General features: G+C 38.8%; 3 protein-coding genes across 7 annotated transcripts; all 3 read left to right on the top strand.

The window, feature by feature from the left end:
• The first annotated feature begins 4069 nt into the window (after window positions 1-4069).
• LOC135674226 (uncharacterized) lies at window positions 4070-9843 on the top strand. Its single transcript, XM_065183870.1, has 4 exons — window positions 4070-5394; window positions 5504-6922; window positions 7714-7828; window positions 9321-9843. The coding sequence occupies exons 1-4, from the start codon at window positions 4426-4428 to the stop codon at window positions 9530-9532; spliced, it is 2715 nt and encodes a 904-aa protein (XP_065039942.1). The 5' UTR covers window positions 4070-4425; the 3' UTR covers window positions 9533-9843.
• A 3693-nt stretch (window positions 9844-13536) lies between these two features.
• On the top strand, window positions 13537-23587 carry LOC135584217 (COP1-interacting protein 7-like). Of its 5 annotated transcripts, none has more exons than XM_065183866.1 (13): window positions 13537-13679; window positions 14041-14265; window positions 14919-15098; window positions 15280-15400; window positions 15471-15510; window positions 16073-16125; window positions 16897-16955; window positions 17262-17414; window positions 17805-18025; window positions 18599-20202; window positions 20812-21729; window positions 22167-22566; window positions 23248-23587. In XM_065183866.1, exons 2-13 carry the CDS (start codon window positions 14207-14209, stop codon window positions 23313-23315), a joined length of 3876 nt encoding a protein of 1291 aa, XP_065039938.1. In that variant the 5' UTR covers window positions 13537-13679; window positions 14041-14206; the 3' UTR covers window positions 23316-23587. The 5 variants fall into 5 exon arrangements, with proteins under 5 accessions (XP_065039938.1, XP_065039940.1, XP_065039939.1 ...); XM_065183868.1 differs by having other exon boundaries at window positions 13538-14265; window positions 20812-21325; window positions 21401-21729; XM_065183867.1 differs by having other exon boundaries at window positions 13539-14265; window positions 15280-15385.
• Window positions 23588-23983: 396 nt separating this feature from the next.
• On the top strand, window positions 23984-27862 carry LOC135674225 (large ribosomal subunit protein uL22). Its single transcript, XM_065183864.1, has 7 exons — window positions 23984-24106; window positions 24197-24233; window positions 24658-24698; window positions 26314-26544; window positions 26624-26726; window positions 26802-26869; window positions 27635-27862. The coding sequence occupies exons 1-7, from the start codon at window positions 24104-24106 to the stop codon at window positions 27701-27703; spliced, it is 552 nt and encodes a 183-aa protein (XP_065039936.1). The 5' UTR covers window positions 23984-24103; the 3' UTR covers window positions 27704-27862.

Raw genomic sequence — 27862 nt, 5'->3', positions numbered from 1 at the left:
GAAAAAACGCAGTAGTAAGATCAAACAAACTATGCTATGCGATTGAAATTCTGCAATATATCTTTCGCCATAGAGATGAAAACTTTACGATGAAAAGCTTATACAGCAATATAAAAATATATTTTTTAAAATTTTCAAATAAGGATAACTAAATTGCAGTAGTAGTAAGGTAGGAAACTAGAACATGTTGTAATTCACGGGGAGATCAAAAGATGATCCGCGGTGGTAGAGATGATGGCAGAATTCGACGATGATTTTTTAAGCAATTATAGGAATTGCTTTGGGCGGTTGTGGAGGGTTGATGGATAGCTCTGGAAAGACAGTGAGACACCAAGAACATTGCTCTGATACCAGATGATAGAACCCTTGCAGATTCTAAACTTAGGGTTGATCTCTTTAGGGGATCGACCTCCTTGGAACTCTATAGGGGTTCCTCCATCCAAGTTACTGTTCAAAGGCTGCATAAAAGATTCATCTATTTCTTATCAAAAGAGGAGGAATATATGACTATTTATAATGCTTCTAAACCGTAACTTCTAATAGGATTCATACTCAATACTTCTATTCCTTTATAACTCATAATTTTTCTCTAAGAAACAACCTCCTAACTCTAGCCAACCTCTTTATCTCTTTAATAGGGGTCAACTTAGGTAGGTTTTACTTGAATGTCCCTCTCAATTAGAACTCTCATAGCTAGAGTCCTAACATACTCTTATTGGCATGAATCATATTTAAAGATTTGCTATCAATTTTAATTTTTTTTAAAGTTTATTGTAATAGCAAAATTTTCTTTTTTATAAATTTAACTATTCACATTTAGTGCAAGAGCTTAACATGTAATTATCATGCTTATTTTTTAATTTTTTAAATTCATTAAAAAGAGAGGCATGATTCTTTTTTAGTAATTTAAAATTTTTGCTAACTAATTTACATTCATCATATAAATCATTAAATGTATCAAATAATTCATTGTAAGGTAAAGACATTTGGGTTAATTCATTTATCTCATCGTTAAGAGCTATCAAAGAGAAGTTTACCACTTCATCTTCATCGGTTTGCTCTTTATCTTCGGATGCACTCGTTTCATTCCAAGTTACCTTGAGTGCTTTCTTGTTCTTTTGTAGCTTCTCCTTTTAAAGTTCATTTTTAGAATTAGTCTTTTCTGTGAACTTTTTAAATTTTTTTGTTACAAGTTTTATGTCATCATCACTTGAGCTTTCGCTCGAGTGGTCTTTTATTGTTCGAAGTGTCAAATCCTTCTTGTTCTATAAAAGGTTATTATCATATTCATCATGTGTCATGCATGTCATTTCATAGGTCATCAAAAACTCGATAAGTTCTTCAAGTAAAAAGTTATCTAGGTATTTGCCTCTTGTATTGTAGTTACTTTCAAATCTAAATTTTTAAAAAGTAATCGTAAAACTTTATTAACAAGTTCAAAATTTAAAAAACATTTGCCAAGAGTTTTTATACCATTGATGACATTTGTAAAACAAGTATACATGTCATCACTTAGTTCTATTCGAAACAATTTAAAACTATACATAAAAATATTAACTTTAGAATCTTTAACCTTACTTGTGCATTCATGCATGATTTCAAGAGTGTGTCAAATGTCATGCATAGTTTCGCAAATAGAAATCCAATTAAATTCTTTTTATCTAGTGCACAAGCTAAGTCTCTTATACCAAGCCCTAGGGGCTTGCTTCAACCTATAAAAAGCCTTAGATAATTTATAAACATGGTTTGAAAAAAGATTTTTTCAAATCCGGGTGGTTGCTTAACAAAAACTTCTTAAAAAATAAAATCATTAAGAAAAACACTTTTGATATCCATTTGAAATAATTTAAAATTTTAAGGAGTGTCCTTATGGCTTCAAATCTAGTCATAAGAGCGAACGTTTCTTTATAATCTATACATTCTTCTTGATTGAATCTTTTGGTCACTAATCTACTTTTGTTTCGAACTACGACATTGTATTCATCTTGCTTATTGGTTAATTGAGCAACAAAGTTGAATAGTGTCTCTTCCTCCCCTTGCCCAACTCCGAGCAACATTATCGTTGATGGCTTCAGGAATATATTCTTGATGAAGTAGAGTTTGAACTCCTTTGTAAGCCAAGTGAAAAAGCCGACTAAGAGTGGCTTAAGATGAGTGTACCACTATCGCACCAATCAGCTCAACATCATTAGGTATGTGAGACACATCAAAGCATCTAAGGTGCTGTAGAGTGAAATATGGGCAAAAAAGATAGTAGTGTGTTCAATCGGGTCGGTATTATCATCAAAGACTTATAATAATAAGAGGTGAAAGTTAGTCAGGACTCCTCTTTAATGTTCTAGGTGAATGGGGACTGACCTGAGGTGGGATCGACCAAATTCTCTCCCATGGACTACTAGAACTCTTATCGCATCTCGTTTAAGTGTTGATTTCTTTATCTTAGTTGGACTCTTAAAGAGCCATCCATTGAATTCATTGATTGAGTCTCGGATTTGGGCCAAGTAGAGTAATGGTGTGGTGATACACTAAACTTCACCATTAGGGAGTAGGGTGCTCCTTCAGCTGGCGGTTCCATGGACCTCGGACAATCTTGAGATACTAGCATCATGTCAACCAGGGGGATTTTGATGGTTCCAATGCAAGTGGCAATTGAGATGTCGGTTACTACTAAGATGGTGGCACTATTTGTTAGGCTAACTGAGGCAAGATCAGGGTGATAACTTGCAACATGAGCATGAACATCTACACATGATGAGTGAGATTTAAAAACATCTCGACGAGAACGAGTAAGTTACTCGAGCTTGACCCTAGGAGTGAAGGGCTTGAGTTATTGAATATACGCTATTACATTGCTGGCGTTTGCATCAAGGTATACTCATATATATGTGAGAAGGATGACAGTTGTTCTCTATAAGTAAAAGTGTTATGAGTTGGAGGCAATGTCTCATCATTGGAGAGTTCGTTAAGAGGATTGAGGGATGGATATTCCTATGAGATCAAACTGTCATTCTAGTACCAAATTATTATAAAAAAAAATTATTATTGATATTTTAGTTAACTCGATATGGTTTAGATCCTTTTGCGTAGGATTGTCCAAAGCTTTCCCAAGGTGAAAGTATCTTGTCCTCGAGGTGCTCCACCGCGATTGGGAGAGGTTTCTCGATCCAATTCCTTCGATGCTAAGTCAATGATCCAACATCCCTAAATATGGGTTCGAGTACTTAAATAAAAAAACTTACTCTTATTTAAAATATATTTTTATACCTTAAATATTATTTAAGAATAAAATTTGGGATTGCCTGATTGTAGAAGCTTATGTTTTCTGGCTTAATATTTGTTCATGTAGACATATGGGTGAGAATATGTTTTATTAATTTCTATTCTAATCTTTTTAGGTTTAACCTTTGCTTGGTTTAATCTAGTCATATCTTAAACATGTTTGATAAAATGTCACAACGGAACCACACGTCAGGAATATATTTGTCATTATCGAAGCATATAGGGACATGGATGTGAAAAAGCACTTTCAAGGGATGTAATTGTTAGGTTTTTTTAGATATTTGAACTACCCGGCGACGTGCGTTCGATCGATGAACAACAGCCCACAGGACAAGAGATATCCAGGATTTTGCGCACGACGTCATTCGGAATTCAGGACTTCTCGCCAATAAGAACTTTTATTTTATTGGCCCCACTAATTTGGTTCATTTTTTATTCAGCCAAATCTCGAATTCCCGTTTAAGGAAAATAGGTGATATAGTCAGTCAACAAACATGACACGTGTAAGCCTGCCAGTGCCTTGAAACCCCTGTCCTATGGTCTCCCGCAAAGCACGTCCGCGGATCCCACCTGTCGCCGTCACCTCGAACTCCGCGACGAGGACACGCTTGCCCCCTCGCGTCCGCTGCTCCGCGGTCCCACGTTTGGGAGCCGAAACCGTGCCTTATAATCGGCGAATGCAATCGTTTCGATGACCGCCGCGTGGTCAGCCAACCTGAGCCGCGGCGCACTCGACCGATGCGCCTAGAAAAATCGCCCCGGCCTGTTTAAAATCCCACGACGAGAGGAGCAACACGACGTGCGAAGTCTCCAAGTTCTATCCGTTCGATCTCCATCAGACGGCTCCACTCGCCTTGTCAGTCGTCATTAATAGCTGTGCCCGAATCCAAACCCTAACTCGCCCTCTCACTCTCTATCCACCCCGACCGGCGACGACGTGAAGCGCCTTAACCGCCATCAGTTCAGTCCCCCTCTTCAGATCTTGATCTCGGAGGGAACCGGACAAGTGGTGAAACGAAATCGGCGTCAGGGTATTGAGACTAACTGAAATTAAGGAGGGGAGACGGAAGGATTCGGGATCCGATCGGGCTTTCACCATGGGCGGGTGATCGGAGTTGATCATGGGGAGGTTCTTGGGGTGCCGAGATGGCGGTGGTGATGAGGCGACAAGCGAGACCGGAGGGCCCTAGCGCTGCGCGGAGGAAGCTGTACGGGGCGGCCGAAGCGGAGATAGGGTCCCGGGTGTTCCCACTGCCGGCGCCGGCACCGCAGCCCATGCCGTCGGTGGGGGCTCGGCGGTCGACGAGGGTGTTCGTCGCCAAGCCTTCCTCCGTTGCTGTGGCTGCGAATGCCTGCGGCGACGGCGACTCCAGGATCCTGCGGTCCGGGAAGCGGCTCGCTGTGTGGAAGCGCAGGGATGAGTGGTTGGATGTCTTTAGCGGCGGTACCGCGGATCTGCAGTGGTGGAAGCGGGAGGATGGCGAAAGGCGGGAAAATAGGGACTCCATTGTGTGGAACGAGCCGGAGGCTCGTGCTGCTGGGATCGTGAGGGAACTGCCGGAATCCTTTGTTCCCAAGAACTCTCTGGATTGTCCGCAGACTAAGAAGTTTGGGATGGTTTATGGGCGTAAGCGGCAGAGGCAGCTTCCTAGTGACGCAGGGTCACCATCTTCGTCTGTTGGAGATGGGGATTCCGAGATCGAAAAAAGATACGGCTTGGTTTTCATGCGGAGAGGTCGCAGGAAGAGACTAAAGGTAGCGCATGTACCTCTGGTATTCGAACGAGAGCGGGTGGAGATCTCGAACGAAAGAGGTGTTGTGAAGAGACAGCCTAGAGTTGCAGTATCTTCAGTGAATGGCGTGAAGAAGATCGGTATTAAGGAACGTAGTCTGTGCATTACCACAGGTGGTCCTGTGGTCCTCTCACTGATCGTGGAATCTTCTTGCGTCGGTAGTTCACTCTTGTTTCCAAGACTCCTAATTGCTATACTTAGATGGACGAGGAGGGTCACGGTGACTCTTTGGGAGTTTGCTGCCTTCCTACTATCCGGGTCGTTGGCAAGTGTCTTCTCTCAGCATGGAGTCCATATATTGCCACTCCAACGAGACAGAGATGTAAGGCTTTTATTTTACAATGACATATTTTCCTTCCAATTTTGCACTGATTCTCTGAACGCCTAATTGTCTGAAATCATGAATTTTGTTTTGTTTTGTTTTGTTTCAGAATATGGTGTTGACAAATGCTTTGCCTTCTTGTGGGTTATGTAAGATTTATGGTTCTAGACAGTCGGTTCCTATAATATGGCTTGATATTTCGGCCCTTCCGTCCTACTTTAGGAGCTTGCATGTCAGCTTTCTTCTTGGTTCACTTTATTTACCTCGTGTTCTTGCGAGGACCTTAATGGTCTCACATGTTGATCCCTACGTAGCTGTTAATTGCGGAGAAAATGATTCTCATGCTCTTGTGGAGGCAGATTATTTGGGAACTAAACGTTTAAGGCTTCATTCTATGGATGTATACGAACAAAATGATCTAGTTGATGCTTATAGATCATTTACCCAAAATGCAATTTCGTTTAGTGGTTTAAGGCCAAATAAGCACCGCAGGAGAAGAAGTTCCTCAAGGTTTCTAAGTAGTCAGAACCCGGGTTTGATGAGCTCATGTACAGATACAGCAAGTCAGAATGGTTCTAGTGTTTTATCAGAAGATAAAGCAAGTAGTTTCCCAGAACTCATGGTAAAGCCAATGTTTGTTGATGTGCCTGATGCCTGTGGTGAGGACTCCAGTTGCAAAGATGAGAGTGATGTCTCAAGTCCACTTAGTTCTCAGGGAAAGCAGAAGAAGTCTCCCAAGAAGAGCCCCGTGGAGCAGAATAAGGAACTAAAGTCTGCTTTGGCAGAGGTGAAGCGAAATATAGACTCTGTACATTGCAAGGCAAATGTTCTGGTTACCGATGCAGACAGGTGTTGGAGAGAGGAAGGTTTTGAAGTCATGTTGGACATGTTGGCCCCGAAGGACTGGTGCATAACTGTGAAGTCACATGGTCAAGTGAGGTACCTGCACAGGCCTCTGGACATGAGGCCTTGTTTTGTCAATCGGTTCACTCATGCCTATATGTGGGCTGGAGAAGATAGATGGAAGCTTGAGTTTTTGGATAGGTGGGACTGGCTTGTTTTCAAGGAATTGCATGCAGAATGCCGAGAGCGTAACCTGCAGGAGGCTTCCTTTAGGATGATTCCAGTGCCCATCTTTGAGGAGGTCTCCGGTACCGAGGCATGCGCTGCTACTTTTGTACACCCTGATGAATACATCAGGATGGAGGATGATGAAGTTCAGCGAGCTCTATTTAGCAAAATTGCTAGGTATGATATGGACTCAGGGGATGAGCAGTGGCTTGATGAGTATAATTCTAGCATTCGACATATGGATCTTGGCGAATTGGCTGTTACAGCAGACAACTTTGAGAAAATAATTTATGCAATGGAGAAGGATGCTTTCAGCAATGTGGATGATGTATTTGATAAGGAGAAGGCATTAGATCTTTATCAGAATTTTGGAATGAGAGAGATGTTGGGTGCTGTTTATGACTACTGGATAAGAAAGAGGAACAAGAGATGTGCTGCTTTAGTTCGAGAGTTCCAGGTAATTGCAGTTGTTAGTTTGATGATTATTGTGTTCTTTTATATTGTTTTAAGATTTGAATCAAGTCACAAAATGAAGTTTGATGACCTAGTATTAGGATACATACATGCATACATATGCATGCTAACTTACAGTGTTTGCTGTTAGCTGATTGCTGGATGCATCTTTCTGTGAAAGAACTCGACTTGCTTTTATATAATTTTAGAGTAGATACATGTTGTTTCATACCATAGGTTTTAGCGTATCACTGCAGTTGCATGGTTGTTCTTTTTTGTTCCATGGAGTCATAATGGGCAGTTGAATAAAAGTTGTTGATGGCGTCACAATTTTTTAGACTATGACTCTGTTTCGTGAGAGCTTGTTGCAATATTTTGCTGCATCAGCTGTACTTCGATTTATTCCACATGGTCAACTATTTTCTCTTCTATACTTAATAACAAGCTTCAGATGTGGATCGAATTCTTACCAGCTTCATTTTACTCATCTCATATCATGTAATGCTTATGCAACAGTATAATGTTTCACGAGTTCTCTTTGTCCATGTTGGTTCAGTGTTCTTAAGATGTATTGTCTTTTCTTTTGTCATTATGATTTTTTTCCATTTTAATTGTTCCAATTAGTCTGTTATGTATGGCTAGTGTTCTTTCTTTTGTCTGTGCTTTTGGTGTTTATTGAGTTTAGTGTGCTGATCACTTTAATGATGTTACTGTGATTTTTTAATTAATGGTTTATACATATTTTTTTTTTGTTTCAACTTAATGTCTCAGTTCCTTTAGTATAATTTTGAACAGGGTCCACCTTTGCGAAGGGCAAAGTTCATACACAAACCATTTGTGCGCAAGAAGAGATCTTTCAATAGGCAACGTAGCCAGATAACTAGAACAAAGCTGGTGGTCACCTCTCAAGGTTTGTTGTGCCTTTACCATGACATTGGTTTGGCTCTTATGCAAGCAGTTCTAATGTTATCATGAGATAAAGATCGTCGAATTGAAATTTAGATGTCTGCGACGTGTGCTGATCTCATGTTTTTTTTGGTTTTTTATTCTTAAAATATTTTCATATCACGAAAATTAATTTGATTTTTTCACGCCGTCATCCCCCCTTCATCTACACATATCAAGTAGCCTAAAATATGAAATGCTGAGAGATCAAAGAAAGTTCATACAAGAGGCCTTGACCATTTATGTTTTGTTCAGAATTAGAATTTCATTGGTGGTTGTTTGATTTTTTTCTTTGGATTATTTTTTGGCTTCTCCATGGTTGAACTCGTAATTGCCCTTTTTCTGGATTGTCTCTCTTATATAGTTGTACTTGGAGAGTTGCTGTGCTGTTGTGCATGTTTAGAGTGCAACGAATATATTACAAACCTTTCTCTATCAAACAAGCTTGTAATTTGTTGGCAGAACTTTGGAGGGTTCATGCCATGTTGCTGCCTGTTGTCAAGTATTTTTTGAACTTACATAAACTTACTCTGATTGGACATGATACACCTGTGTGCTATATATGTTTTGTTCAAATAACCACAACCAAGGATTGAAATTTCGTACCGTACCAAAATTTTGAGACTTATTCAATACGGTACGGTATTGTATACCGAACGGTATATTTCAGTAAACCGCTCGGTTTACCTCTATGCGGGGCGACGTCGCTGAGGCGATGTCGCAGATAAAAAAAAAATTGCGATGTCGCCTCGGGCAACATTGCAAATAAAAAAAAATTGTGATGTCGCAGATAAAAAATAAATTTGTAGGCGACGTCGCCCGAGAAGAGAAGAAAAAAAAAAAAACTTTGCCTCTCTTTGCCCTGCGACGTCGATGCCTCTTCTCCTGGGCACGGAAGAGAAGTCGTCGATAGACGAGGAGGAGAGTGGTGATCTCCTAGTTCTCCCCTTTTCCTATTTCTTTCTTCCCCTTCTCTCTCTTCTTTCTTCTCCCTCAGTCATCATCAACGATAATGCCTCAGTCGATGGTACCGCTCGGCAGCGGACAGTCCGTGTGTCGGTCTGCTGACGGACTGATACGCATCGTCCGGTACGGACGGTATCATTCGTTATTGCAGACCTTACCCACAACCTTTGGTCCAGTATCCATAGAATAGTTAGGTTATTTTGTTAATGAGACCCTTATTTTTGTAAGTTTAATTTGCTTTGATGTTAACTTGTGTTCTTTCTGATTATGATGAAATGCTTTCCTAGAATCCATGCAAGTTTCTCTCACCCGCAGAAAGTAGTTTTCTTTTCTTTTTTTTGGCTCTTTTTATAAAGTCATTAAACAATTTTTAGAGCATTTATATCTTGAACTCTTTGTCGGATTGATTAGGTTTTGCCACTCAGTCTGGCTTTACTTTGTTTTGCTTTTCTGTGACATGCCATTCTAACTATCACTGTCAATTATTATAGTTGAACCACACGAGGAGGCCTTGCAGAGGGTACAGGAAGCCAAGAATGCTGCTAACAAAGCTGTTGAGCTTGCCATCCATTTACGTGGTAGAGCTCAGATGCTCTTGTCAAATGCTGAGCTTTTAGTGTACAAATCTGTCATGGCTCTCAGAATCGCGGAGTCTATTGAGGCATGTGATACATCGGATCCTGCTCCAATGATTCTGGACTGAATGCAAGGGGCTATCTGATATCTGTGCCCTGTCATGGCTCTTAGAATTATGGAGTCCATTGTGGAATGACTACCAGCGGTTGAGATTGTACAGGAACACTATATAACAAAAAAAGAACAACTGTTCGCCTAATGGACTTTTTGTTGTTGTTTTTTTTGTGCTGCCGGATGGTTCTCCAGCAGAGTAATGTGATAGGACTGTTTTCAAAGCCATTTTTGAGGTCGGTTAGTGAAAATTGTGCCGATCAACCATAATCTTTGTATAAAATGAGACGATCCCTATATTTTGTAAATTGTATCATTCTTGCGTTACATTTGCAGTTGGTATCTTATCTTGTGCTTCTCGAGGCTTATTGTGCTTCTCGATGCTTGTAAACTGAATCCGAATGTCTATGCGAGTGTTGAGTTATCGCTTTGAAATTTTTGTTCTGTTCTATGTAGATATCAACCATATCTCTTGAGATCTCCAGATTGATGGTTCTGGGAGAAGTACATTTGCTGCTGTAAATGACTCTCTCTTCTTTCTTCTGTAAAAGGTGAGTTACATGGGTGTACTTTTATTAATTTGAAATTAAATATTTTCAAATAGCAGTTGAGAAACATCAAATGGACGAGATTGATGGAAAAGACATGGATGCCTCAGTTGTTCAATGTTTAGGTATCTGCAGTTCTGACTACAGAACAAACTGGTGAATTGCATTTTCTCCATTCAAGCAGATTCCGAAGCTGAACATTTTTGTTAGTTTGTTCTGCCATTCCGAAGCCGAGGTAGAATTCAAGCAGATTCCGAAGCTGAATACAAGAAAAACACTCTGTACCACTCCCCTTTCGCTTAGTCAATGAACAAAAGGCTAATCATTCCTTGGAATGATAAGTTGGTCTGCCATTAGGCCCCATATATTGGATTCTACCTCGGCCAGTTCCAGAAATATGACTGAACCTACTCATGCAGTGGGTTACTCGGTTGTTCATGGATCTGTCTGTCTGAACATTTCATGTAAGAAAAAGAAATCTTGGAGATACAAGCTTCTGATACATGGAAGTAAAAAAGGACTTCCTTTTCTTACACCGGAGGGAAAAAAAGTCTCGCAAGTTACCCTTCTTCAACCTCTGATCCCCTTCAGAAACCAAACAATATGCAGTCCAAATGTCACCTGCTTAATAACAAGTGGTGTTTGGATAAGCTATAAGTTAGCTCAGCAGTTCCTTTCCAGCTCAGAAAAGTGGTGTTTGGTAGTATGATTAATACGTTTCAACCTTATGGTTGTGTCCGAAACCAAGTCTTCTTTAATGTCCCAAAATCCTCTCTTGTTCTGCGCCCATGGCTGCTGCCATTGATGTTTCAGATACAGTAGGATGTCGGCAGGTGGCTCATTTTTCACCTAAACAAGAAGGTGGAGAATCTCCCACTTTTTGATCGATCAAGCAAGGTGGTGCTGAAAATCTGGCTCAAGATACTACTGTAAATGAAGGTTTAGTAATCATAGAAGCTGAAATGAACCGATAAGCCTGCACAGATTGCCTTTCTCTTCCAGTGAGAAATGAAGATGGCATAGGTTAGGTTGAGTTAAGGAATTTGATTCAGAACAATAATGGTGTGCAGGCCAAGCTGTGTTCGACAACATGATCATATTTAGAGCTTCAGCTATTAACCAACATCTGTTACGGTCAGCATGGTGTGTTAGGGGTTTAGATGGAGGTTTAAATATATTGAAACTTGATCATCATCTTGATCAAAATTGACATCTCTAGGTAGAAAAAGTTGCTCTTACCTCAGTCTCTTCACTATCCAGAATATAGGATTCCAGGTTGACATTATGTAACCACAGAGCTTCTATCCTTGTCAGCCTCCAAATGAGGGTTGACAATTGTTTCTCATATACTGTACAGTGCTGATATAAGAATTATATTTCTGAACAAAGCATAATCTTTTCTTTAAGAACTTTTGTGCCTGAATTATTACTCTTAGCTTCTTATGATTCATGATTCACAAATCCCAAAAGCTTAAATGGTAAAGAAAAGATAAAAAGGTTAAATATGTTCTTTAACATCTGGTAAACTTGATTGTATAAATATTTTTTAATTAAACACCTGAAAAAAAGAGATAAGCACAACATTTAAACTCATGACCACTCTGGGATCATCTTGAGATTGACTTGGATGACCACAAATCAAATCTTAGTAGGTTAAACTTTTCGAAAAAGAAAAAAAGGATAATATATACTCTTAACAAAAAAAATTCAAAAAAGCTGGGAGAGAAGGTATAAGATTGCTGTGACTGCAATTGCATAGTTTACCTGTTTCTTGTCTGACTTCCCACCAACCATAGCAAGTGATGGGAGAAGCAAATGGGGATATGTTTCTGATGGCAGACAACTAAGCAGCAGCTGTTAATGTGGATGATAACAGTGCAGCAGAGCATGTGTAAGCAATAGGTCATGGCCTAATGACAACTTGGATGCCGGCCACTTGTTGGCTAAGCTTTCTTCTCGCTCCATGGCATCCATCAAGAACAACACAAGAAGTTGACTTGTACTTCACTGCTGGTTAGAAACTGAGCAGTAAAAAAAAAGTCCAAACCTTTCACCCAAACTTCACATTAGCAGATGTGAGTGAGAAGAAGAACATAGAAGAGAAAACTCTGCTTTGACCCAACCAGGTTTTCATGTCAGAATCATATTTCTTAAAGACAAATGGACAACAAAGTTTAGGTGTGAGCTTGGAAGTCAGCAGCATCATCAAGTGAGATCTGGGAAGAGGGTGGAAAGATATATTCCACCCAACACCGACACTGTGTGGTTAGTGGGCAGTCACTTTTGGGAGGGAGCTCCAATCTGATGTGGGTCCAAAGAAGCCAACCTGTGTCTACAAAAAGATAACATCATATGTCAAGGGAAAGAGGCCTCATTCATTTCTCCCACCACACAATGAGGGAGGCATGCAGCTATCTTCCTTGTTATGTTGTAGCTATCACCACATGAACACTCCCTAAATCATCATCAAATTGTGGAGAGAATATATATGCACACCATCAACTCCATGTAAGAAACATCACAGATGCAGCCTTCAAAAGCTGGCCAATTTAACTTTCACTGTAGAAGACTTCAAAACCGAAAACATCAATAACCGAATATAAATCTAAAAATCCAATGAATCAACACAATCAAACGCAATAGAATTTACAAATTTTCATCATGTAAGATCAAACAATAAATTTTCTTGAGTTAATGGAAACTCAAGCTCGAAATCTTTTGCATACTAAAAGTATCTGTCATAGGAAGATGGAAAGATGATTGAGTTGGTGGTGGAGATGGCATTTTGGTCTCAGGTGAAGATGCCAAGAAGCACCCTTTGCTTCTTCCTCAAGATCAAAAAGATAAAATGGTTGGTGCTGCAATCATTGACAGAGTGGCTTTTGCATCTATGCTTTGCTGCTTTCACTCCACATAATTGAGGTGCCATGAGAAGTGAGGCTCTTGTCCTTTGTCATGTCCTGCACCTACAAGCTGGAGATTGATGGGTGTTTGGGCTTATCATCACCACTGCCAATGAAGACAACATGTAAATTTTCTATGACCCTTCAGAGAAGAATAAAAAAAGAAAAGGTTGGAATGCATGCTATGCCATTTAATACATTCACAATCATTCATTCTGAATGATCCATCAACACAGTTAGGCTTATCCTACACTCAGCAATTTCTTCTTTTTCTTTACTCTCCAAGAAGATGACAATTATTCTTAATATAAAAAAGTAAGACTGCATAAATTAACCCCTCAATACAGTAAAATTTTTCTTGGAATTTGGAAGATTTTTAAGAGTAAGCAAAGTGAGAGAGGACGGTATGCTAATCAAACCGAGCGAGTGAAAGATCCTCTGCATCCAAGATGTCCTGCTGTTCCCTGGGACCCATGTTTTGTGGACCCCTCCACACCCCTTCCACTCCTACTTACTCAACCCTCCCACTACTGTGAAGCATCCCCTCTTCCTCTCTCTCTCTCATATTCCACCATTATTTTGGATAAAAAACTCTGCTTTTTATTCTCTTCCACCCAGTCTCCAGTTGTCCTGTTGGAATCCAAAGCCTCTCTCCCTCTCTCTCGCTCTCTCTCTGCTCATTTCATCTTCCGAAGAATTTAATTCATTTTTGGTCTGCAAAGCTTCTCTCCGTCTGTATTTTCTTTTTGTTGTTTGCATAGATGCCATGCTCTGCTACAGTTGTTCGGAAGCTCTTTTCTTGTGACTCCTGAGGCCTCTTTTTCTCCAGCTTGCCGCCTCTCTCTCTCGCTCTCTCTCTCTCTGTCTCTCTCTCTCTCTCTCTCTCTCTCTCTCTCTCTTATTTATACTGTTTGTTTACTTGTAATTACAGTCGCCATTGAAGATCCATTTGGTACCTTAATATTTTAGAGAGTTTCAGCATTAAGGCAGCTGTTTCGAGCCATTACTCCGCCGCTTTGCGCTCCCAAAATTGTTCATTGATCGCTATTCCTTGACTTTACTTTTTCGTTTAGGTTTCTCTGAATGTGGCGCTTTCGATGCCAGAACCTGGCTACGAGTAAGATCTGATAGAGGGCAGAGGGTGGAAAGAGGAGAGAGGGAGAGGGAGGAGTGGGATCAAAGACCTAGTCTTTCTTCAAAGATCTCATCTTTCTTCCGAGATCTTTGCTTCCGGGTGCAATGAGGTCGGAGGCTCGGCTAGAATCCTTGGTGTTTCAGCTCACGCCTACTCGAACCAGGTAAAATGTTAGATCCTTCTAGATGTAATTGTTTCTTGTTCAAGGGTTGGATCAAGGTGAGCGGATGGGACCGTATCAGATGTTTCCATATAGAAAAAGTTCAGATCTTGGGAGATTTTGTGGTAATTTTGTTTGAGATGTGGGAAAAATCTTCTTGACTAATTGATAAGATCTATCAGGGTTTCTCAATCGAGCTCCAAAAGAAAGAAAACAAATTTCTGCATGCTATTATAATGGGGACTTTGGGAGTATGAGTGGAATCCTTCTTTTTTTATATAGGAAATTGTCAAAGTTGTTAGATTACACAAAGGAATTTGCATTGACATGCTTCGGATGTGATTACTTCCCGCTAGTTCAGATAAGGATTAAACTGACAATTTTGGTTCAGGTAGTAGTTAGTATTATTTTCGCTATTTCTGTATACCAGGCTTCTTAATGAGTATGATATCATTTGGATTGATATCTATCCACCCTGTAGACCATTGCCTGACTGAAGAGTCTAGTACTCGATAAAATTCATCCCTCGTTTTTTGTTTATTGTAGCCATATGTATTGGGCAGACTTAGGCTTGTGTGAATCATTATAAGATGGTTTTGGTATCATTCGTGGAGGATGCTTGTTCATTATGGAGTCTTGCTTTTCTTTCTTAACAGGTGTGATTTGATCATCATAGCAAATGGTAAAACACAGAAGATTGCATCTGGCTTGTTGACTCCTTTTCTTGCCCATTTGAAGTTCGCTCAGGATCAGAATGCCAAGGGTGGCTATTCCATCATTCTTGAACCAGACCCAGAAACTGAGGCAGCATGGTTCACCAAGGGCACTGTGGAGAGGTAAGCAAATGATCTTTCAAGTGAACAACACAACATGGAATTGTCATATTAACTGTTGGTCTTCAAACATGTCATTTCTCAATTCTTGATGAGCTAGTTGCATTTTATCTTTTTGGAGGAACTTTGGGCACATGCTCAAATTTTAATACCCAAATTCAGCATCTAATTCTGATATTGACAGGTTTGTTCGTTTTGTGAGCACACCTGAGGTTTTGGAGCGTGTGACAACCATAGAGTCTGAGATCTTGCAGATTGAAAATGCAATTGCCATTCAGGGGAATGATAATGTTGTCTCAAGCATTGTATATATCCGAACTATTCATATGTTGTTTGTAAAACTCAAATGACATCCTTTTTTATGCCATTTGGCAGGTAGAAGATCATCAATCAAAGCCAGCAGAAACAGTAGAAGGTATATAATTTCATCTGGTTCTATAGTAGTCCTAAATAAAAAACCATAATTGATTTGTGAGCATTTTAACATTTGGTTTCTCCTTTCCTAGGTGTGTTAATGTAGTCCCATAGATCAAAGAAGTTGTAGTTTGTGTCCAATTTTCAAACTAACATCTTGTTAGTAGGAGCAGGTTTCTATATATTCCAGCATCAGAACTTTGTCAACCATAGTGTACAAGAACAGCATTAAAACACAATTTTTTTTGTTCTGAACAACATTAAGACACTTTTTTTTTTCTTCAAAAGTAATGAAGTCTGCTATACTGGCTTTTCATTAGGGCTGATGATCTCCTGACCTACATATCAAAGATACTTAAGGAATCTTATGTCATCCACCATACATGCTAGTTGCATTTTTCATTTAACTTTCTGAAAGTTAGTTATCTTAATATTTCTATTTGGCCTTAATTATCCATATGTATGCCACGGACACATCAATTTTAATATTGATTTCAGTTTCTGTTCCACTACTTACACCCTTTGCTATTCTGACCTTTGTATCATCGCTTGCTCATGGGTAGGTACGAAGATCTCAGTTGATACTGATGCAGCGAAGGCAATAGTTCTTTATAAGGTATTGATTTTATGCATGCATCATACAAACATACATGTATATTTGTAAAAGTTGACATTTGCATACAAAACCTCTGGAACACTGATATGGAGAGCTGATATGATGTGTTACTTGCATGTCAACATGACAAATATTGAAAAGATATAATAGGATTTTGGTTCAAACATAATAATAAAGTATATTAAAATGTATACCATATTATACGGTAAAATTTTCCATTTATTTGAATTACTAAAATATGTAGTTAACAATCATGATAAATAATAAAATATTAGCTAGCTTCTATTCGACATGAAATTATACAACCAAAACTTATGATAAGTGAAGTAAGAAAAAAAATAGTTATTATAGACTTATAGTTTTGTTAATTGTAATATGATGTTAAATACAAATAAAACCATATGATCTGTCTAGAGTTCAATATTCATATTGACTATTATCGCAAAATTGACATTTGCAAAAAGTGTTTGGCTATAAATCTCTTTTTTCAATGAAATTCCTATACATCCTAAAAGTATCCTATTTCTGAATAAATAATTATTTGAAAAAAAAATTGATACTTCAAAAAGTTATGTTACTTGTTTAAGAAGTATCCTTCCAAGTGTTAGTATTTGGTATGTATTTGATGTTGGTACATTGAGAGATTCAAAGTAATTTTATTCTGTGGACACAACATGCATATACGTAGCTACACACATGTACATTTGTATGTATTTAATACTTGTCTCACAGAGATGTTAATAAACATGTTTTTTTCTTGATATGTGGCAGCCTGATTCACAACCAAATCCACCAGATTCTAATGGATCCACCACACAAGAGAATTCAAAGTATGAGCAACCTAACATATCCTTAGCCTTTTCTTTCCTAGAAATTGGTTCTTCTGAAGCATGCAAGAATAGTAGTACGAATGTCCCCCATATATGCAAGAATAATTTATATTGTCTTTTCCATTTAATATGTTGAAGCATCAGATAATCAATAAATAACGGATAAGTAAGGTGGCGTCCATGTTCCTTTTAGATATTCCCAGTGATAGCATCCTAATTGCATGATAGGAATAACAATGAAAAAATAAGTTGAAAAAATAAGTCTTTTCATTACATGTTACAGTAAGAATGAATTCCTTTTTGCAGAGTTCAACTTCTAAAAGTGCTTGAGACTCGCAAAATGGTGTTGCGGAAGGAACAGGGGATGGCCTTTGCACGTGCTGCAGCAGCTGGTTTTGACATGGACAATTTACTGGATTTGATATCATTTTCTGAAAGCTTTGGTGCCTCACGTTTAAAGTTAGTTTTGCCTTTGTCCAACTAATACATTACCGAATACTGCTAGTTTTCATCATTTTAAATTCCTAGTTAACATGTTGAGATATAGAATGATTCGGCAACCGCAGGGAATATGTGAACTGGGAGTATATTTGCTGTCAAAATCTGAAAACTTCAGGTGCATAAAATGACAAAGTAAAGAGTAATATGAATGCATGAAAGGTATTTTGAAAACAAAATTAAGGAACAGTTTGTAAATCTTGATGTAGTGACAAGTCTATGACTTATTTATCTCTAATGATGGTATGACAAAGGTTTGAGATAATTCCTGTGATCATGTCACCATTGTTTGATATGTTTTCTTCATCTTATATTCATTATAGTTCTCATTTCTTCCACGTTATAAAACAGGGATGCCTGCTTACAATTTATGGAGCTATGGAAGAAAAAGCATGAGACTGGACAATGGCTTGAAGTTGAAGTTGCAGAAGCCATGTCAACTCGGTCTGAATTTTCTGCTTTGAATGCCTCTGGGATTATATTTGCTACAGATCCTATGATGCAGAATGATCACGGAGATGCACAATCTGTCACTGGCGGTGATATGCTTACAGAGATTGATGGAAGAGCTGGTATATGCTCCGAACATGAAAGCTGAGACCACTTTACATCAGCTAATATTCATGTTAAAGTCGGTAGCTAAAGAAAAAGTCCTTTAATTCTCATAATACATATCACAATCCTAGTAAAAGATTTTAACTGCTTCTAATTTTTGGCCTAAATAATCTAAATTATTTGATGCACCAAGCCTTCTCTAATTCTACATTTCCATGCATTGTCAAAGGCACTCTCCCCTATCTGTAAACTTATGACAAGTTCTTCCTTTTGGTTTCAGCATTGCAACGTATTATTTCTTATTGATCATTTAGTCAACTCATTTTATTTGGTTGACATATCATCTTAGTTGGAAGTTTCCCATGAGAAAACCTCTCATAATCTTTATTCTTTTTATGCTATTCAAATGGCAAGTCTGATCAAATATGTAACATGAGTTCCAAAACAAGTGCATGCATGAAGATAACCACAATGTATTTATGTGAATTCTTGCATAATGCAAACCAATTACCTCAATTCCAGATTTCCATATATTAGTATTCTGGGTTGATAGATCAGTGTATCTTAATTCATTTGTTTCTTCTGTTCAGATAAACAGATTCCTTCAGATTCAAAGGTGCCACTGGGACACCAGGAGTATCTTCAAGGTCAATTCCAGCATCCTGCTTACTCACAGTGGCCTATGCATCCTCCACCAGGTCCTACTATGTTTCAACCTTATCCCATGCAAGGAATGCCTTATTATCAAAACTATCCAGGGAGCGTTCCATATTTTCATCCCCCATATCCTCCAATGGAGGATCCTAGATTCAACAGCTCTCACAGAAAGGGGTCAAAAAGGCAGTCAGCAGATAATAAAGACATTGAATCAGAGACTTGGGAAAGAAGTACGAGGTCACAAGATGATTCAGATCAAAATACTTCAGATCTTGAGAAAGAAGGTTCTCATGGTCATAAATCTCACAGAATAGTTGGTCGGAAAGGAAAGAAAAAGCCTGGTGTTGTTGTCATTCGCAACATAAATTACATCAAATCGAAGAAGCATGGCTCAGTGGAATCCGAAAGTGGTTCACAGTCTGTCTCTGAATCTGAAGCTGAAGAAGATAGTGAAGATGTGCATGCTGACATGCGAGAAAGAAAGCACAAGCACTCTGTTAGGCGTTCCAAGAAAGAAGATCGTCCAACAAAACCTGAAGAATTTTCAGATGCCTATGGCAATGATAAAGCTGCATATCGAGAGGAGGCAGATTCTGGAAATTGGCAAGCATTTCAGACTTTCTTACTAAGTGCTGAAGAAAAGTCAAGAACAGTTGGTGAAGACATGTTCATGGGAGAAAAAGAGCCTCAGTCAAAGAGAAAACAGAGCAAAAGCGAAGCTGATCCTATCGTTCTTCCTGAGCGAGATTATGGTGATTATCATGATGGGGGGATGGCAGAATTTGATTCTGTTAGTGGGAAGACGATCCGAATGAAGCAGGTAGCTTCTGATGATCAATTTTTAGCTTCAAGTAACGGAAGAGACTTGACAGATAACCAGTTCAAGGAAATAGAAAGTGGTGGAAGAGCATACCGGCAGATGAGCAGTGATGAATTTATGATTTATGAGCAAGAAAAGCAATTCAGTATTAAGAATTCTTCTGACCCATTTGTTGATCATATGGATGAGCATCCTGTTAAAGCAGTTGAGAATTTGTCATACAACATAACAGATGAGACCTTCATGCTTCCTTATAGAACAGATTCACAGGATCTTGGATCAGACAGCATAATTCCTATTGACATGGATTCTGAGTTCTCCTCAGCCCTTCAGAATGGTTCGAATTTATATGATAAAGCCAAAAATCAGCTTAGCTACGAACCAGATGACTTGTCCTTGGTTCCTGAACGTGAAACAGAAACTGTCTCTGTAGGATATGATCCAGCAATGGACTATGATTTTCAGATTCCTGTTGCAAATGCTGTCAAGCTGGAAGCCACTAACCAAGAGGATCTCTCAGAAAGCACTAAAGAAGAATCACAGAAATTAGACAAGGAAAATTCAAGGGTCTCAAATGATAGTATGGAGAAAAGGAGGAAGGATGCACTGGTGAAGAAAGGGACATCCTCGAGGCTTAACCTATTGACTGAAGCCCAAAAACGTGCAGAGAAGCTGCGTTCTCACAAAGTTGATCTTCAGAAAATGAAGAAAGAAAGGGTACTTCTTATGATTGATCCTCTGTTGGCTGTCTGAAATATGTTATGAATATTTCTCTGGTTGCTAATCATACAGGAAGTGAGAAAGGGGTGTCACACAGGAAAGCACATTCCAAGAAACCTGATGAGCTTATACTTCATATTATCTTTCATTGATAAAAACAAGCATAAACCTGATTGCATATTTCCTTTATTCATTGAGCTATCCTTTTCTTGATTAGTTCTTTCAATCACCCTATCCTTTTCTCTTCTTTGATTAGCATGTTAACTATCTTTTTGCGCAAAACCTTGGTATAGGTAAACTAAAGATAGAGCACTGACAATCTCATACTATGTTGTTTCTACAAGTGTTTTAAGTCTCTTTTCCTCTGATAGTCCATTTGGCTTTCGATTGTGTCTCACAGTTCTGAACAAGTATACTTGACATTGTTTGAAGGTACTAAAGATTGTAGTTCAGAAGTTTTAATTCTTTGGTATGTTGTTGTTTTAAAGTCTTGTTAGTTGAGTATAGCTGTATAAAGAAGTTTTCTCCGCTAGTCTGTTGTGGCTTAGTCTTGATGTTTTGCTTCTCTGCTTGGCTGAGCATGTCACTATTTTTTTACTTTTTTAGGAAGACGAAGAGCTAAAGCGTTTGGAAGCTTTGAAAAGGGAGAGGCAAAAAAGAATAGCTTCAAGAAGTGGTTCGACAGTCACTCAGGCGCCATCAACTCCACAGCAGACAAAGGCCCGTTTAGCCATCAAGCCTTCACCAGGTCCTCACAAAGGATTAAAGCTTAGCAACACAGAGCCTGTTTCTTCTTCACCTTTGCGAAAATTGCCCATCAGAACCTCTTCAGATGGATCCAATGATCCCCAGAAACCTATTAAATCCAGCAAATTAAATGGCAGTAACCATGGGTTAACTCGATCAGCATCTTCATTACCTGAGGTTAAAAAAGAAAGTAATGGGCTCATGCCGGAAGCAAAAACAGATTCTCTTCGGATGAAAAGACACTCTGATCCCAAAAGCAATTATACTCAATCTGGTTCCTCGGTGAAGTCTATAACTGCAGATCAAGATTCAAAGAGAGGGGTACCTGATGAGTCTCAGAAAAAGATTACTGCAATCATACAACAGGAGGAAAGTAAGTCAGCAACTCTACCAGAGCTTAGGATTAAAACACCACCAACTTCAACTGAAGTAGTTGAAAATGAAACAGCTAGCAAAGACCCATTGCAGAAGGAGACTGCAAGAGAAGCTTCTCAGGCATCTGATACCAACAACGGAAAATCAGCCAATGACAAGCCACCTAGCAACAACGACGAGAATCCAGTGATCGAGAAGACTGTTGTGATGCTTGAAAATAATTTGGTCACTGCCCCTGTGGTCCAGCAGTCTGATGAGATGATAGACACAAAGGAGAGATCACATGGAGATGGGATGGTTACAGGATATGCAGCTCTTCATGCTCCACCTTCACCAGTTGTTATAACTCAGGTTGAGGATTCTGGTGAAGGCAAGTTGAATGAACAGCTGAATTCCTACAAGGTATTTTATCTAAGTTGCACATCTTTAAAGGACTTTATTAGTTTAGCTGATTATCTCATCACTTCTCTCTCTGAGCACCATTTTCTTTCTAGCAAATATTTTAATTCTCAACATCTTTAGCATTTGAGTTCTTATAAAAGCAAATATCTATTTGTATTTAGTTTGTTTCATATTTCAATGCTTTGTCTGATAATGCTAATGGTTCTGTTTGGTGCTTTTCTTTTGCCCATTGTTCACGGGCAAGCTGCTTGTGGGATCAATAAGGCTCAAATCTAATCACATTATTTAAGGGGCTTTCTAGTGACGTATACAATTACATAAATTTTATCTTGACTACTGCTTCCATTTAGAGCACTCCTTTTTTATTTATATATCTTCTTTCCTCAACAAATGCTACTTTAGGCTGATGATGGATGCATGTTGCTTCTGTTGATCAGGTGGTTGTTCCTTGCTTGGGGAGTGAGCCTCAGAAGTTCTCAAACTTGACTGTAACAGAAAAGAGTTATCAAGCCCCTTATGCCAGAGTTACATCCTTGGAAGATCCTGCTGCTCCTAATTTGGGATATGGAGGTGTACCTGCATCAGAGTCTGAGATGGCTGCAGAACATGCTGAGAATGGGAGTATTACGGTACATGTATCCGGTTTCAAGAATTCAAGTTTAACTGATATAACTCATGAAACACATGAGAAGCCTCGAAGCAAGGAATCAAAAGGTTTCAGAAAGTTGTTAAAATTTGGACGTAAGAGCCATGGCTCAGCTTCAGGTGAAGGTAACCTTGACTCGGATGCTTCATCAGTCGATGATCCAACGGTTACTGCTGCTTCATCCAACGATGGTAAGATCTCAGCTTCTGCAGATTATTCCTTTTTTTTTTCATTTTACGTAACGGATTATTGCGTAAACAACTGAATTCCTCTAATCAAGAAAGAAAAAATCTGCTCACCTTGATTACGTCTTTATCTTTACCTAGCTGATTCAATCAATAATTTGTGCCATATCGAGTTAGTCAGCTGTTGAAATTTTGATGAGTTTGCTACTTCTAGTTGTTAAGCGGAATAAAAGTAGAGGCTTTTAGACCAGTCATCAACAACGACATGGAAAGAAAATTGAAACAGCAAAGTTGTCTTTGTGCTTCTAAGAAAATATGTATCACAGAAGCTTGGGTGTTAACGCAAAGCATAGTGGAACCCTTCTTGCCAAATGATATGTGCATGTTGCAGGTCTTCACTTTCTTTTCAATTCATATACCGAAAAATCACATTTCTTGCAATGATTCTCATGCTGGGGGCACACCAACTAATGTTCAGACATCTATTTTACAACTTCCAAGCTCATCTACATATAGCTCTGTGCTGTTGCTCGAACAGTCCAAAATTGGTAGCGTGACAGATCTCACTAAAACATTCTTTTCTGCCTTTTCTCCTTCTAGGAGTAGCTGTTGCTTGTATAAATTTATCTGTGTGGATTTTACTTCGACCCAATAGTCGTTGCTCAAAATATCAATTCTTTGATGCAGTTACTCATTCGTTCTCCCTCCTTTCACCCTTCCGAAGCAAGAACAGCGAGAAGAAACAAGCGGCGTGACGAGCACTGCAATGAAAGTTCTATCCAGTCAAGGAAGATACATCAAGAGGGGGATCTGCTTCTGTCGAGTACATAAACATATATGGGATGTGATATATCGGTTTTCGAGTTGGCCATATACCATTCTATTCATAGTCCTAGTGTAAAATTGGTGTGTTATTTATTCCTTATTGTTCATATTAATATTGACCAATTGTTTGTGCAAGAAATTTTCTTGAGGTTGGATGATTGATGCAAACTTGTATCTTGAAGCATTCCAGTTTTGTTGTTCATGGGTTTCTTTCCATGTGAATTGTGGTGTTGATGGATCATGCCAAAATAGCTCTCATCTTCGTTTTATTGTGTACATATCAAGCCACAGTTTTCAATTTCATATCCATATACAGTATGTTGAACTACCCACATAACATTATTGAACTTTTGAGGTATAGTTTATTTAATTGCACTTTTTCATCATAGATTCCTAATGCTATAACAAAGCATTAAATCATATTGGACTGTTCTCTCGGGCAGCCTCTAATGGTATATAATGAGTTCTTAGATGCATGTGTGACATCCACGTGTAACGCACGTGTCAATTAGCAGGTAGAAGAAGGAGCAACCCTCATTAGGCCCACTTAAGCATGCGTAGGTCGGCCCATTGGGTCCGTAACATTCTTCTGCGTCAGGGTTAGGGTTCCGTTATATTCGTGGAGCCGCCTCATCTTCGGGCAACTGCCTCCCCCTTCGCTCCCTCGCTCCTCCTGCAGAGTGTGCAAGTCGGAGATCGCGACGACTCTTCTGCAGCCATGGTGCAATTCTAGTGTTCGCCTTTCTTCGATTCGTTCCTTTTGGTTGTAATCCGTTACTAATCTGATGTTTTTTTCCCTGTTTTGGATCAGGTGAAGTACTCGAGAGAGCCTTCCAATCCTACCAAGTGTAAGTTGCTTTCGATTTGATTTTTGGGTTTCTTTCGATCTCGGATATACTCATCTTTGAAGCCTGGGTCTTGGTTTTGATCGATCTACTCCGACGTTTGTCTTGGTTACTTAGTCCTTCCCCGGGAATGTAGAATCTTGCGGTCGTTATTATCTGATGCTTTTGATAAAAGGTCAATAAAAAAGAGATTTTGCGTTTCCTTGAACCCTGATTTCGAGCATTTTGGAGCTCGGGGTATCGTTTTTGTCTGATCTACTGCGATTTAGTAACGATTCGGATACAAGGATTTATGTCTGTTGTTTCTGTTGGTCGTGGCGAATTCTCTTCTTGAACTGATATGCTCAGTTACTCTTTATTATATGATGTTCTCTTCAGATTTTTGTCATTCTTTTTCTTTGAGCTTATATGTTTTTGGTCTTTGCAGCCGCCAAAGCCATGGGTCGGGACATGAGGGTTCACTTCAAGGTGCGAGATTTTTCACTATTGTATGAGTACGAGTTCTATGCTGTCCCATTGTTAGTTCAGATTTTTTTTTTGTGCAAATACTAGTAAAATAGTGTGAAAGCAAAGCTAGTATATGGATCTCTTGAGTTGTGGAAAAAGGGAGAAAATGATATCTAGACATCCATCCGGAAGGCTAGAATTCAGTAAAAACATTATTTTTATATCTGAAGGCGATTTTTTTCTAAACTGAGGGTCTATAATTATATTTATTTCTAGTGTCTCATATCTTTGGCATTATTTTGGTTGATTTGGTTTTTTATTGTATTTATGCGAGATTTCTATCTTCATCATCCATATTCTTTGCAACATGGTAACCGCGATGGTGCATTTATCTTGTACTTGATTTTTATACTTAATAAGTAGGTTTTCATGAAAGATGTTAGTATAAACGGTTGCCATTTCAGTGGTAGAGCTGAAAATTCAGTGAACCAGATCTAGCTAAATATAGAGGAAAGGGGAAAGGGAGGGAAGTTTTGTCAGCAATGTTTTACGTATTTCTAGGATCAATATCTCATGTTTTATTAGTAGTTGCAAATAATACCCTCTGCCTGGTCTTCTACTTCATGAGTCTGTTTCATTTATGCCAAATTCTCATGCTTTAGGTTCAGCATTGTCTTTCATTTTTAATTCGAGGTGATTAAGATTCAACTTTCCATTGACCGTTACTAACTCTAATGTCAAATTAGTTTTCAATAGTAATCTGATGCTGTGCTTGAAGCCATTTTCAGATGTATCAGTAGTGACCGCATGTGCTCTATATAGATTATGTGCACATATCTACGAAAAAGATTTTATGTTTATAATGAAACTTTGAAAGCAAATTATTTTGGTTGCATTTAGATAGGATCTGTAAATAATAGTCCAATTGGTTTTTTCTAATTGTTGTGACTGCTCCACACAGGACTATGTATATATGTATACTAAATTTGTTAATTGATGGCGCTCTTATATACAGTTAAAAATATCACCGTCTCTGAGTTTAAAGTCTTTTTTAACCTATGTTAAAATGGATACAGATGCAACTTTCTAGACTTCAGGTTTATGGGCCACAGGAGAGATACTAAATGCTCTTGATTTTTTTTTGTTCAAATTCCTTTTGTATCTTGGAATAAACTGAACTAATGTATTATTGATTAAATTTATAACGTGGATCATCAATCATTGGCTTAATGAAATTAAGAAGCTATCAAGTGTTCAATATTTTGTTGTTGGCATGGGGACAGGAATGGATTTTGGAATTCTTGTTGGCAACTTAAGATTATGGTTCTTCATTATAAAACTGATTTGTTTGGGATCTCCTTTTTTGTCACATTTTATTTATGTTTGTTACGGATGAAAACTAACGTACTTTATTTTACTGAAGTAGATTGAGAAATGCCATTGAATCAGAACATTGAACACATTGAAATTTTACAAATTTTAACTCATTTTAGTTGCTTGTGTATCAGCAGATGAGCAGGTGCCTGTACATCGTTTTAGATATATATTAAAATACTATATTTCTATATTGTCTTAATGGCACATGCAAGTTTTATTAACTTCCTGTACATTCTCCAATGATGTAATTATATAACAGAATACCCGTGAGACAGCTCATGCCATTAGAAAGCTGCCTTTGTCAAAGGCCAAAAGATACCTTGAAGATGTAATTGCTCACAAGCAGGCTATTCCCTTCCGAAGGTTTTGTGGTGGTGTAGGACGCACAGCTCAAGCGAAGGGCCGGCACCCAAATGGGCAGGGCCGGTGGCCTCTGAAATCAGCCAGATTCATATTGGATCTGCTCAAGAATGCTGAAAGCAACGCTGAAGTATGAACATACTTGACCAATTATTTTCCATCTTTGGTGCTTTGTTTCTATCGCTATATGCTCAATTTCTCTTATTTAGGTGAAAGGTTTGGATGTTGATGCACTCTTCATATCACACATCCAAGTGAACCAAGCGCAAAGGCAGAGGCGCAGGACTTACCGTGCTCATGGGCGAATCAACCGTAAGATCACTTATTGAGCTAATTTTTCAGGTTCTTTTTGGTTCAGAAATGATTCATTGTGTTACATGTTGGCAGCTTATATGTCCTCCCCCTGTCATATTGAACTGATTTTGTCAGAAAAGGAAGAGCCCGTTAAGAAAGAGGTAATTTCTTGGGCTATTTTGTTAACTTCAAAAATGGAACATCTGTTTTGTACTTTTTTTTTGCTGCTTTTCTACCTATGTTAGAGTGGCTTAGGCTTTGTTTAGAGTTGCCACACTAGTTTGGATTTTTAGGACCTTTCATCTCATCATTACTTATTTTTAACTCGTCTCTCTCTCTCTCTCTCTCCCTCTCCCCCTCTCCCTTCCTCCCTCTCTTTCCCCTTGTTTCTCTGTTGCTGATGCAGTTCTTTTGCCACAACTGCCTTCTTTTGTTGATATTTTGCTGTTTGGATTCTTCCTATGTTGTTAATGTCATTGCTGTGAGCGACAGATTGCACTATTGTGGCCATTGTCTGGTGATTCTGCTTTACACTCCCTCTTTTGCTTGCGCTGCATTCTTCTTCTAGCTCTGGTGTTGCCATCTTGGTGCCTGCTTCTCCCCTTGTTTCTCGACTAACTCGCTCTGCATTCTTCTTCTAGCTCTGGTGTTGCCACCTTGGTGTCTGCTTCTCCCCTTGTTTCTTGACTAACTTGAACCTTTTCTTGCTTTGTCATGGCTTGTTCTTGCTGTTGCCACCTCCTACTCTTTCATCTTTAAAGTTTCATGCATGTCCATGAATGGCTCCTCTCTCATGCCTAAGGTCCAACATGGTGGTCACCTCCTTGCACAACGTGACCTAGATTTCATTATACTTGTTTGGCATCTGTGATCTTGGCATGCATGACATTTTGTTTGCTTTCTGATTCTATGTTATTACATTGCAGCCGGAGACCCAGATTGCTCCCAGTAAGCCCAAGAAAGCTCAAGCAATTAGAAGTGGGGCTTCTTCTTAGGCGGCAGCAGTAGTTGCATTTTTCAAGAAGATATCCACCCGTTTCTAATTAGCAGGTTTCAATGTGGTATCAAACATATCTTCATGAGCTCTATGCACTTTATAAACTCTATTACAGTTGCTTTATTTAATGGAGTTCTGAAGGATTTGATGGACCCAA

The sequence above is a fragment of the Musa acuminata genome, chromosome BXJ1-5 (genome assembly GCF_036884655.1).
Source record: "Musa acuminata AAA Group cultivar baxijiao chromosome BXJ1-5, Cavendish_Baxijiao_AAA, whole genome shotgun sequence".
Taxonomy (NCBI): Eukaryota; Viridiplantae; Streptophyta; class Magnoliopsida; order Zingiberales; family Musaceae; genus Musa; species Musa acuminata.
The sequence above is the reverse complement of the archived record's forward strand: the minus strand, read 5'-3'. Positions and strand labels throughout refer to the sequence as shown.